Below are 12,892 nucleotides of genomic sequence, written 5' to 3' on the forward strand. Positions count from 1 at the left end.
TACTTATATCTTTAACATCTTTGTATGTTTCATTTATACAAAGCTGATTCTCAGTCCTGTGAAGGAAAATATAAACAATGCAGGGCCCAATTCGGTTTTCACTTTCCTATAAACTGTTGTGCTTTTCATCCCAGATTGTTTTTCCAGTTAAGAAATTATTGCTGGATTCTTCCATGTAACTGAAAATATTTCTTTTTGTGCTGGTCATTTACTTTGGACATATACTCTTGTTATAGGTGGGCTGCTAACATCGAACATTTCCTTGAATGTGACTTCTTCAGATGCTGTACACAGACCACAGCTTACATCTTTTGTTTTTAATTTTGTGCTTTTCTCTGCGCCCTTTTCTTTGGTGTAGATTTTCCTACAATACAATCTATTCTCCTGTACACACAGGGTCATCTAACAGTTTTTGGGGGATAGGGCACAGACTGCCTTGCCGACCCCCCGAAACCTATGCCCCCCCCTAAACCCATGTCCCCTTCCACCTCCCAACACTTGTGTATAGGCACCATACAAATGGCCAATAAATAAATAAATAAAACACCCATGCCTTCTTCAAATCTGCAAAATGAAGGGATTAAATTCCTAGAGTCAAATTCAACAGATACTCGCCTAGGCTTTAAATGGATTATGTAATTGTTAATAAAACATAAATATTACACATATCTTTGACCCATTTCCCCAAGAGGATGCTATGCTAAAGACTGTTTCACTTTGTTTAAACTAGAACACCTAATGAAAAATAGAGTAACACACTCTCTACTTGGAACCCACTGCTTCTTGCTCCCTGTGTCTTACACTCCTCCATGTGTACCCCCTCTCTCATTCCGACCCACTCTCTGTGCACTGCTGGAGATACCAGCCTACTCCAGGGGGCCTCAAAATATATCCTCACAAGTTCCTCCTTGTCCAAAGGAACCCAGTATCAAGACGTAGCCCAATGGCCACACTGCACTACATGAAGCAATAATGAGCAGAGCTGTACTAGGATTCGACCAGAGGTTTCGATCCCGAGGATCCTCTCACTCCCAATGTACTCTAGCCACGCAACCACTGTGTGGTCTTACCTTATCAAGTTCTCCACGCTGAGGATATGTGGAAATAACCATGGCAGACAAGTCCAAAGCAAATAAATATAGGGATAAATATAGGGACGAATATCATGGAATGTGCAAATCTACAGACAGCAAGGAATGCCAGAGGATGTGAAGCCCTGGTGCAAGGCAATGCCAGCCCAGACTGTAACTGGTAGAGTCCATGACACCAGTTAATACACTCCCTTTATTGGCATTAGATGTTATCTCTACTGATGCACAGTAATGAGCATTAGAGAAACTGAGGAAGAGGAACGTCCAATAACCCTGGTATTGTGTCTACATTCTCATCTAAAACCCATTGCATTCACATCTTTTGTTTGGTCTGTTAGGCTGTGGCACTTGCACCATCTATAAGCCGCAAGTATTGCATTAGAGTGCAGATAGAAAGAAATAGCAAATGAGGATGGACACAAAGCCTGTAGGTGTTGTTTTGTTATTTGACCCCCCATTGACTGCTCATGGCCATGCTTATCCCTATGACCACTCCCACCCATTTCCTGCCTGTCCCCTCCCAAAACACTGCCTCACAGGACATTTTAGATGTTTCTTTAATAAAGATTTACCGTAAACACTGCTCGAAGTGCCTACCAGTTTTCTTTTCAAAGCAGTCTTCTGAGAGTGAATGACTTAATTGGAGCAGTAAACACGTTGGCAGCAGTAAACGCTCTACTGGTCTAATAAAAATGTCTTAAACAGGTCTGCCTTCAACCACTCTATAAGCAGTATGTGTTTTGTGTCCTTCACTGAAGTCCTTTTAAAACAAGCATTCACAAAGCCAAACGTTTTGGCTTGTGTCTCAGTATTAGGCATTTGCCAGGTACTGCTATTAGAGGCACAGGTATTTGCAAAATTTTTAACCCGCTACCTACACAAAATCTCAAGCTTTTGGCATTGCCAATACTTGTTTACGATATAGGAAAGCCTCCAAGTGCTATTCTGGAAGTGTTGTCTAAGTTCATATGTTTTTGAATTCCTGCAACTACACCTTTTTGTTATCTTTGCATACAGGACTGAGTGAAGGCTGTGTGCAATGCAATTATCAACGTTCCTATTTACTCTCCTCCCTTACGCTGTGGGATATATTTGCCCAAAAAGAATGAAACTGCATTTAGCCACGTTGGGCCTAAAAAGAAATGTAGGCCATTGAAAACAAGCCGAGATGAATGTCAAACTGAAATGGCAGTATTTAATTTGCATCTGCCACATATCCCTACGCTGTTTCAAATAAAGAGAAATCCACTTCCTGATTGGGCCTTGCATGCGATTGATAAAGCCAGGAAAAGTAAAGGCATTTTCTACATGGAAGCATTGGCATTTGCAAACACAGATGGTGATGTGGGTACATTGGGCAGCTGAAATAATAAACACATGGAGTTAACAAAAGGAACATATCACGATGAAAAAATGAACCAGTGCCGGCAAGACACAATTATATTAAAAAGGCCTCATGTGCCTGAGGAAATGTAACCTTCACAAAGATAAGTGTCTGTTTCTAGAGGCATGACTTAAGTTCCTGTTCTTTGAGATAAACAATAAGATGGCCATTAGCCCTGAGAGAAGAAAGGCTGATGGGATAATTTCAGGCTAAAATCAACAACAGAGCAAGCGAGACTAGAGCAAATGCTCCAAGAAGAAGATAAACTTAGCTGTGAAATGAAAAGCAGGATCTGCATATATGTTTGAAGATTCCCATTAGTTTAAACAGACAATCATATTTTTTAATTTTCTCAAGATTCATAAATCAGACCGTAATGGTACAAGTATCACTACACAACAGCTGAAGAGACCTATTTATTGAAGTAACCCATAACAAGATTCAACCTTGGGCACACGAGTCACAACCTAAAATGTGTTTTTAACTTCCCAGAAAATGTTACAAAGCAGATTTGGAAATGTGATAACCTAATAATGTAGACATCTAGGTAGAACATTTGATGTTCATAACTATTATAATTTTTGTGTAAACTGCAAATAATTGCTGTTTGCACCTGCAACCTCCTGCCAAGACGGGAGTTTGTTCACATAGTTTGGAGAATTAACCCTTTTCTGTTATGGGGATAGTCACACTTTGTTTCGTATTGCCTTTGCCAGAAGAAAATTACTGCAAGTCTTTTGTAACCTGAGCCATGCAGCTGGCACCATGCACCAGCCATCTATGTCCTTTTGAAACTTTTAAGTATTTGATTTGTTTAGGAAGACTAAAATGGACCAAATTGCAAACCTGATGTAAAGAAGCATGGAGCCACTGAGCCACGGCCCACAGATGTTGGTGACTCCAGTAGAGCAGGAAGCAGCTGGTGTCAATAAGAATCCAGGAGCATTTCAGAGCCAGTGAGACACAGGACAAAGATTCTGGTGACTCCACTCACACAGGAAGGAGTTGGTGTCAATAAGCACCCAGGAGCACCATGGAGCCAGTGAGCCACGGCCCACAGATGCCCGTGACTCCAGTAGCGCAGAAAAAAGCTATAGTCAATAAGCATACAGGAGCACCGCAGAGCCAGTGAGCTATGGCCCATGGATGCCGGTGACTAGAGAAGCGCAGGAAGGCGCTGGTGTCAATAAACATCCAGAAGCAACGCGGAGCCAGTGAGCCATGTGTCCGGATACTGCTGTAGAGCAGGACGGAGCTGGTGTCAATAAGCATCCAGGAGCACCGTAGAGCCAGTGAGCCATGTTGCCGGTGAGCCCAGACATGCCAAAAGGAAGACCTGGGGCCTCATTAAGAGTTTGGAGGTAGCCATGGTGCTATTAGAAACATGGCTGCCTCCAAACCAGGCTCCATTACCGGGTTCCTGCAATGGGGACTTACCGGGTCATTCCGACATAGGAGGACCAGGTAATTCCTCCTTGCAGGAACCATTCCCCATTCCCATTTGAGCCCCCATAGGGCTCAATGGGAATGGGGAGGGAGGTAATAACAGGCACATAACAAGCGGCCCGTTATTACCTCCCTCTTCCCCTCGCGGGACTCGGAAAAGACGTCTGGTTTTACAAGACGTCTGATCCGGGTCCTGCAAAGGGAACCTTGTAATCGGCGCTCCCATAATGAAGGGGGCCGGCCCCCTTCATTCCGGGAGATCCAGGGTCATAATGAGGCCCCTGAACTTCTTTTACCAGTTGTGCAGAGAGGAGCATGAATCCACATTACAAGAAAAGGGACTTGTTTGTGAGTTTAGTGCCCCAAGGATCATGTGAGGTGCTGCTTTGTAGGGTTAAAGCCCCATCACATGAATTCATTTAGCTTATTTTATGGGGCGGTTTAGTGCTTCCCAGTGCACTTCACAACCTTGGAAAATAAGTGATGCTTCACATTCTTTTTATTGGCCGGCACGAATTGCAGTGAGGGCTGTCCTACAGCATATTTCGTGTTATATTGTGCCTGCTATGTATGCTTCGTGCAGCAGCACATGCAGAACTAATGCGGGGAGCACAAACAAACAGTGTCAGAGCTCAGAATCATGAGCAGCACGTTATACAAGTGGCGAGGAGGCACAAGGAGCAAGCATTCGCCAGATTCCATTTGAGGAATCCCGTTATGGCAATTCAAGGGCATGCAGAAAGCCAAGACTGTCACTGAATAACCCGTTTTGTTTGGGGCTGGTTACTGCTTATCTCCAGCATCCGGTGCATCCGGGCCTCTGTCTTTCCACTGACCACGACAGGATCTGTGGTGCTGCTTTGCTGCTGGCCCGGCCTGCTGCTTCAGCCCCTCGTGCTTGGCTTGTTGCATGTGCGGTCTCGGTCTTGCAGGGAAACTGATAGCAAGTGCTGAGGCTGAGCAGATCCTCAGCCATATTGAACATGAGCTGGCAGACAGCCACACCCAAAAGGACCCACCATGGCCAGCTTCCAAGCCGCACACAGTGAACTTGTGTCCCAAACCCAGCACTTGATTGGTTGCTGGGGGCTGCGGGCAGGGAGGGGAAACAGTGCCAGCCGGTCACCCGGCTGGGCACCGGACTCCCCCACCCCCAAGCTCCTGTCCCCTCCAAGTTGCACAACAGGTGGGCCCTCCCCAGGATGGGGGCATGTGCCCTGTTTGCCCCCCCAATAAAGACATCACTGTGTAAACGCTTATCCTCTTTTGTTCTCCTGGTTATATCTCCGACCTCCTCCTAACCTAAATACACATCCCCTCCTCCATCCACCCTTCTCACTTCTCCTGATGTTCCTCCTCACCTTACCCTCCTTTCTTCTTCTGATGTTCCTCCTCTTCACTTTCTCCTCACCTCTCCCAAGGTTCCTTCTTATCAGCTCTTTGTCACTCTTCCAGTTGTGCCTCCTCACCCCCTGCTACTGTCATCATTCACTTGACCACCTCACTGACGAGGCCCAACCACGCTGAAACACGTGTCTGGGGTTGTTGTTGGTACTTTGTTCAGAAGAGAATTGCCAGGCATTTCGTTGCTGGACTGCCCTTGGGCAGGACAAAGACTGATATGTAGTGGACATTTCTCTTCTGTGAAAGGATGGTGAGCTAAAGACTCTGGTTGAGACTCTAACCTGGGATATAGGCCGGTAGTAGAGAAACTCCCAGAACTCCCCTTGTTTATACATAAAAGTTTCAAACATCCCCTCCAAATGGTACTCTCCCTTTACTCGACTATGCGAGTGGGCGAGTAGACTTTGTGAGCCCTGAATGAGTATCTGTAAAATGTAAAAGGTTAGCTGCATGAATGAACACAATAACTAGATATGATAAAAAAGGCTCTGAAAACAGTTTGGCCAGCTGTCTCCTGCCAGTGGTGATATATAAGGAAATCTATGGAGGCTCACTACAGTGTATGGGTTTGTAGTAAATCTTTAGATTTACAGACAAGATGGAATTATAGTTAACTACTTTGTGTAAACATCTAGTTCGATTTGTGTATTCATTATGTAAGAGGAACAGAAGTAAGACACAAAGTACAGTAGCTGCCGTAGCAGGCAGAGAACTGTGCAAACTACATGAAATATTGAAGATTACTGCCCCCTCAATTTCACGGTATCTGGTATAAAGCAACAGGGTGATAAGATAGAATGTCAAGGAGTATGGGATCAGCTCATTGGTTGAGCACCAGTTGCACCGGTTAATGCAAAGATTAATGCAACCAGAAGGTCACAGAACTAGGTTTGCCATCAAAAGCATTTAGCCGTGTGATCATGTACATTTTCAAGTGTTCACTCATCAATGCGATACATCATCCCCAACAAAATGAAATTAACACTGTGAGATTTAGATACAATAACCAAAACTTTAATGTAAAGCATGGAGACAATACAGTAATTGTGCATTATGTAACAACTTCAATTTTTAGAAATGGAATTGCACGACTGTCTTAAAAAATAAATAAAGTTAACACATACAAGTCTTTGCCAGACATGATATAGTTAGCTCAATACAAGTATCACCCTGATTACTTCTGGTTTGCAATTTTTTGGAAAAAAAAAAAAATAATAATCTTGCCTCGTTTTCTCCCATTCTTTCTTTCTCTCTCGTTCTCATTCTTACTCTCTTTCTCTCACTCTCTTGTTTGCTCTCTCTCTCGCGCTCTCTCCATTACCCCATTGAAACTTGCTGAAAGCATAGAAAAGAGGGTGAAGAGAGCCCTGAGGCAAGAGAGGCATGCAGGGTAAGCTGTGCTTTCATTGGACAGGGTAACATAAATAGCTAGCTTTGCTACACAAGTTTCAACTTAATTAGCAAACCTACAGAATTGCATCGCAAATTGCTATACGATACAGCTTATTTTATGCCTTGCAAAGACTTTTTATATTTCTTTCACTGTCTCTACCTCCTGCTCTATCTTGCCTTCACTTTCTCTTTCCATGGCGCTTTCTCACTCTTGTCTTTCAACAAATCCCCATTTCAATCCCACTAATTCTTTTGTACCTCTATGGACCCGCTCTCCCTCGCTCTCTCTTGCGAACACACACGCACACACGCACATACACCCATTCTCACCTATGCTTATTCCCTCTTTCTGCATGACCAGTCACACACACATTCACACACAGGTGCACCTGCTGTTTCGCTATTTCTCTGTGTGTTTCCAGTCACACAGATACACACGCTCCCATTCCCTCTTATGCTCATTCCTTTTTCTGCATGACCAGTCACACACACATTCACACACAGGTGTAACCGCTGTTTCTCTATTTCACTCTGTGTGTTTCAAAACACTCCTCTCGTTTTTGCTCTCTCTCACACACACAGATACACACACTCCCATTTTCTCTTATGCTTAGTCCCTCTTTCTGCATGACAAGTCACACACACATTCAAACACAGGCACACCTGCTATTTCTCTATTTCTCTGTATGGTTCCAATCACACAGATACAAGCGCTCCCATTGCCTCCTATGCTTATTCCCTCTTTCTGCATGACCAGTCACACACACATTCACACACAGGTGCACTTGCTGTTTCTCTGTGTATGTTTCCAGTCACCCCCCTCTCTTTTACTTTCTCTTTCTCACCATCATTCTCCATCTCTACTTCTATCTCCATACACTCAACACACAAACTACAAAATGCACATGTACCCTCACACTGTACCCACATTCTCTGACTACACAGAGAGCCACACACCGGTTTTATGGTGCCTTTAAGAGAAATGGTGCTGAGACGTCAGCATGTCTTCTAAATAAAAGGGGCGTCACAATACGTGTGCAGTTCAGAGCAAGAGCAGACCCTGATACACAAGCACCGCTTCCTGGGTGTCATTATGGGAGAGGAAAGGTCAAGTCTAGTGGCCCGTGTGCATGAAAGCACACTAACTTGCTCACTATGCATGCATTCAAACAGCGTGCATACACCCATTAGTCTGCATGCATTCACACAGTATGCATAGCGGCTCACAGTGCAAACATTAGACCTCCATCCACACAATGCACATAAATCCTCATAATGCACATATATGCCCAAACTGTGAATGCACCTGCAGTGTGCCTAGACCACATTACTGCACATAAACCCACATAAGGCACACACACATTGCCCCTAACCCTTTGCATACATCTACCCACTGCGTATGCACCCAGACTGTGAAAGCCCTCACACTCTGAACATACACACATATACACCGACATGCCTCACAACTCAATGGATACACAATTGACAAAACTTCTGGGTTTTCCAACGGTTGCTTAAGAATGTCTTCAAACACACCCTCTCGGAAGAAGACTTTATGAACCAACCACACTTTCTTAACTGTGTCAAATCCACCTTTTCAGAAGGGGCCTGTTAGGGAGAATTCTCTCTCTCTTTAGGCTGAATTTCCTAACCTAGTGAGTCCCCCAGCAGCGTTGCTGGATTTCCGGAGTTTGTTTCTTTTCTCCTGCCAAGAGTGAGACTCTTTTTCCTCCCACTCTTGGACATGATTTATGGTATTCCTTTGACTGGTAATGTGTTTTATGGGCTATGGGGCCCTTTACTCTATAGGGTCTCATGCGTCTTTCCTATGTGTGTTACACAGCACCCTCCGTGCAGTAACACAGGGGTGTCATAGTGACACCCCACCATAGACTCCATACCCTGGGACTGACTACTGTCTCCCAGGGCATGTAAAGTCAGCATTGGCTTTACTAGTCCCAAATTATTAACAGAAACCAGTACAAACCATCATATTGTGGACGTACTGGTCGGGGCAATTCGATTGCCCCGGGGTCTGTTAGTTGAGGGGGCACGTTTCCGTCCCCCCTGATCGAGTTTTGGCTGGTGGCAGTGGAAGCTACTTTTTATGTTCGACCGCAAATATTTTCCTATTTTCCATTGTTCGAGGCTACCATCTTTAATTATTTATTTCTCATAGCCTCGAACATACCGCCGCTTTATTTAATTAATATTAATTCTCCGGTTGGTATTTTTTGCCAAGACTTGATTAAAAAATGGCGTGTGTGTTCTCTTCTGTGACTCCAACCCAAGTCGAGCCCTTTGTTCCACTTTTTGGCGGGCTTCTCCACAGAAGCCTCCAAAAGTGGTGCAACTCTGTCTGGGTACCACAGGGGATGTTGGAGGGGGTTTAGGCACCCTGGACTGAGTTACCTTGATAACTCAAGTCGCACTCTTGTGTGATTGGCCCAAGTAGTGAGCCGGCCGGCTCACCACTTAGCATGTTTGAATGACAGCTAGGCTGAGTGAATGGGGGTTTTCTGCATAAAAGCAGGGCTTTGGGGACTGGAACTTCAGAAGTCGCCACAGGACCTGAGAATCCGACGAGGGAGAAGCTGAGCCGACCTACCACGACAACACCACCGGTAGAGCCCTGCAGAACCGACTCACCACTTCCCGATGACAGAGAAGATCTCCCGGCTGGAGAGGCTTCTTCCCCTGACTGGTGAGCACAACCAGTTTCCCTTTCTTTCTTCGCACCCCAGCCCGGTTTGTGGTCGAACTGCCTGTGCCAAGCAACCCGGCAGCCGGAGAGCCACTCACCACTGAACCGCAAATCACCGGACCGCTCCTTGTACCTGAGAAACTCTGTGGCTGGTTTCTTCCCTGGCAGTGCAACGGACTCCTGTCTTCCTCCACGACGAGATCCTCTCTACCCCCGGACGAAGCACCGACTTGCATCCGCTGCCAGGAACAACTGCCCCCGCTGGAGCGTTCTCACCACTTTAAGGTACCGTGTCCGCCAGGCCTCCCTTTCTAAAGATTGCTACAAGGTAATAATAACCCCTTAACCTTCTGGACTGGGCTGGCCGCCTTGACCCTCTAACTGGTCCCTTTCTTTGGTCCAACTCCTTTTTGAACCTTTACAAGACTTTTGTGCACTGCAACCGTGTGACCTTGGACACATTTCGTTTGGATCTTCTGAAAGTGGATCCGGCCTCTTGAACTCTAACTTCACGGTTTTACTTAGAGTGCCATCTACGTTAAGCACTCACCGCTGTCTGAAAATAAGTGGGGCTTTACTTAAGACTTGTCTAATATTCTTTTAAGGGAGTGTATTTCTTTTAGTGACCGTGTTTTTGAATTGCTTACTATTAGTGTCTGTGTGTTTTTCTAGATGTGGTTTTAAATAAATAATTATATCTCTTTTACACCAAGCCCTGGTCAGTGTTTACTTGTTCTACGGTGTTCCCTTGACCTATTGTGAATACTCTGTATACTGCCTAACTCTTCTTGAGGGAAGTCTGACTGCTCAGCCACAGCTTCCAAGTGAATCTGTGTGGTACAGACTGCTACCAAGTGGGTTTACTGCCAAACACCTGTAGTCCTAAATCTTTTGCAGTGGTCCCAGAGGGAACTGCGCAGGTTTCTGCCTAACAGGGCCCCCCACATATCTTACCGATTTGAAGCTACCCCGTCTGAGGAGGAAAGATCTTGCAGACAGGTGACCATAAAAAACACAACTTTATCACTTCCATAGAAAGCAGCAGAAAAAAGATCAGTGGCTAATTATTAACACAATGCCACTTTCTGATGGCCATGACTATTAGGGGTTGGAAAGGGTTAATCTATATGTTTGGTCCGCTCTGTCACCTCTTACATGGAGATGGACGATCACGTGGTCCAAATTCTAAATAAATACTCATTGCCTTGAAGTTGTCATAAGGTGACAAACTGTTACTCATCAGATCACTTAATATATAACCACAAAAGGCAATACTGCTTTCTTTGCAGATGCCTCTTGTATTGAGTGCATTTCTCCTCAAGATTCAAGGCACTCATAGACCAAGTCACATGATCTGAGTATACAATGTACAGTCAGAGTGGTGGACTGGCCTATGGGGAACTCTGGTGAGATCCTGGTGAGCCTCTACCCCATGGGCCTCTTTTCAGTGGGTGCCTTGTTTTGTTTTCCTGCTCCTCTTACACTCTCTCTCCCCGTCATCCCACCTCTTTCTCACATGTCTCCTCATCTCCACAAACCTTTCAAAGCATTGTTTATAAAGCTTACATTACAATATTTCTATTCAATATCCATTTTGTGTCATGTGTAACACATTTTAATTTCTCTATGGGGCAAATAGTCTTCAAAATCTTATGTAGAGGGGTTCACCTTGCTCACTACATTCACTTGCACAGTGTAATATGGGGCCATTTTGAAAAACATTTCCATGGTCACTTTTTGTTCTCAGTCCAACCCAGTGCTGTCCCCTTACTGCTACTGTACCTGGCATGATGACATCAGTACATTCAATGCTACAGGGTCTCCGACAGCACTTCTGTCCTTTTGGACACTCACAATCACAGGTGCAGGAGGTTTTCACTGGAATAATGTCGCACAAGTTTTCTGGCTTGGGGCAGGTACCGGGTCTCTCTGAAAATAACAATGCAAAAGGGTGATAATTAACAGCATTGCCAAGAGAATCATCGGCTGCAACCTGAATGAAACAATCCATTTCTCTAACCTATTTTTCAGTATCCTAAGCCTATGAGCTCCATAACAGCAGGGGCTATTAAAATACCCTTCCCTTGTGCCATCAAGACAGTCCACTGCTTTTGTCGTCTCTTCTGGGCGGTTGCTCAAGGCTTTGAGAATTTCCAAAATGTGTGTGGAATAGATTTAGGCTAGGAGAGGCCTTTTGGGGTTTTGTGGAGTGCAAGACCTTAATGAGTGAAACAATTTCAGTTTTGTTGCTCTAAAAGGGGTAGAGAATTGTATTCCTGGGACAAACAGACATTTTTAGCAAAGGATTCCATATCCAAATGACAAGTTTGCGAATATGGCCACAATGCTGCTACATGTTTTTACGCCATTATAGGAAAAGAATAGCAGATCTACAGCAGGCATCAAGGAATGAATCAGGAAAGTGATCACTTTCAGCCTGGAAGCACATCCTTGATCATACCAAACCCTCTGTACCATCATTTTGCATTCCACTTAAATTATATAGAAACTCCATCTCACCACCAGGAAGACCAGTTGTTTCTCTCTGTGAATTGCTGCAGGAACCACATAGTCAACATAATGACACTTTTCTACAAAGTTTTTGCCCTGACACCCTACCACTGATTAACTTAGTGGAAGACACACCAATCATCCCTCTTTAAATATAATGGTTACATTGGATGTTGAAGCCTTATATATACTTCCCCACCGGGCTCCAGAGATACAGCACAATAAGAATGCCTGAGCCTAATTCTGTTCATGTTCTTTTTTGTCTAGCTCCCAGCCTCTACCGCATCCGCGAAGCCCAAGAGTACGTACAGGCAATTTATGCCCCCACGGTTTTACATCCTCACTTTCACAAACAAGACTGGGTGGCGTGGTGAAGTGGTGGTGAAGGGTTCCTCCCATACCTCACTTCTCCACTTACTACCTACCCTACCACATTTCTGTGTTCTTCATAGTGATCGAAAATACAAGAGGAGAGAAAGAAATATCATTGAAGCAGTGACTCTGAGGAGAAGCCCGAACACGAAAAGGGCAAACACGACTTTTTCTGAAGCTGTTTTGCTGTTTTGTGCTAATTGGACTAAATTGGATTGAAATGGTCCAAATCCTGCACTAGCACTTGCTGTGCATAAAGACTTGTATCTGGCGAATTTAACTACACAGCACACCAGGGAGGCGGTGCATTGGTGGTGCCCTGAAATTGCTGCCTACACCTTTAACAGAAGCCTGTGGGGAAGACACACCCACCAGGAAGCAGTGTATTTAACCGGCCCCCACCAGCCATTGCGGCGAGAAGCCAGAACGCGAAAAGGGCAAACGCGACTTCTTTTGAAGCTGTTTTGCTGTTGTGCTGGGGTGCTTGGGTGAGTGGAGCAGAGGCATTCCATTTGGTGAATCTAAGTATACGGCACACACGGGAGATCTTGCAACGTGCACCTTTATTGGGACTTATCGCAGCCTGTG

At 44.9% G+C, this 12,892-nt stretch overlaps 1 protein-coding gene across 1 annotated transcript in view; it reads right to left on the bottom strand.

Moving 5' to 3' along the window:
* The window catches only part of LOC138452784 (WAP four-disulfide core domain protein 3-like), a 238,655-nt gene that overhangs the window by 125,697 nt on the left and 100,066 nt on the right, over positions 1–12,892 (bottom strand). The window contains exon 4 of the mRNA XM_069605125.1: positions 11,204–11,350. Within this exon, the coding sequence (XP_069461226.1) occupies positions 11,204–11,350 (147 nt within the window). The remainder of the gene's footprint in view (positions 1–11,203; positions 11,351–12,892) is intronic.

This window comes from Ambystoma mexicanum, chromosome 4p, assembly GCF_040938575.1.
Source record: "Ambystoma mexicanum isolate Mex_15411 chromosome 4p, UKY_AmexF1_1, whole genome shotgun sequence".
Classification (NCBI taxonomy): Eukaryota; Metazoa; Chordata; class Amphibia; order Caudata; family Ambystomatidae; genus Ambystoma; species Ambystoma mexicanum.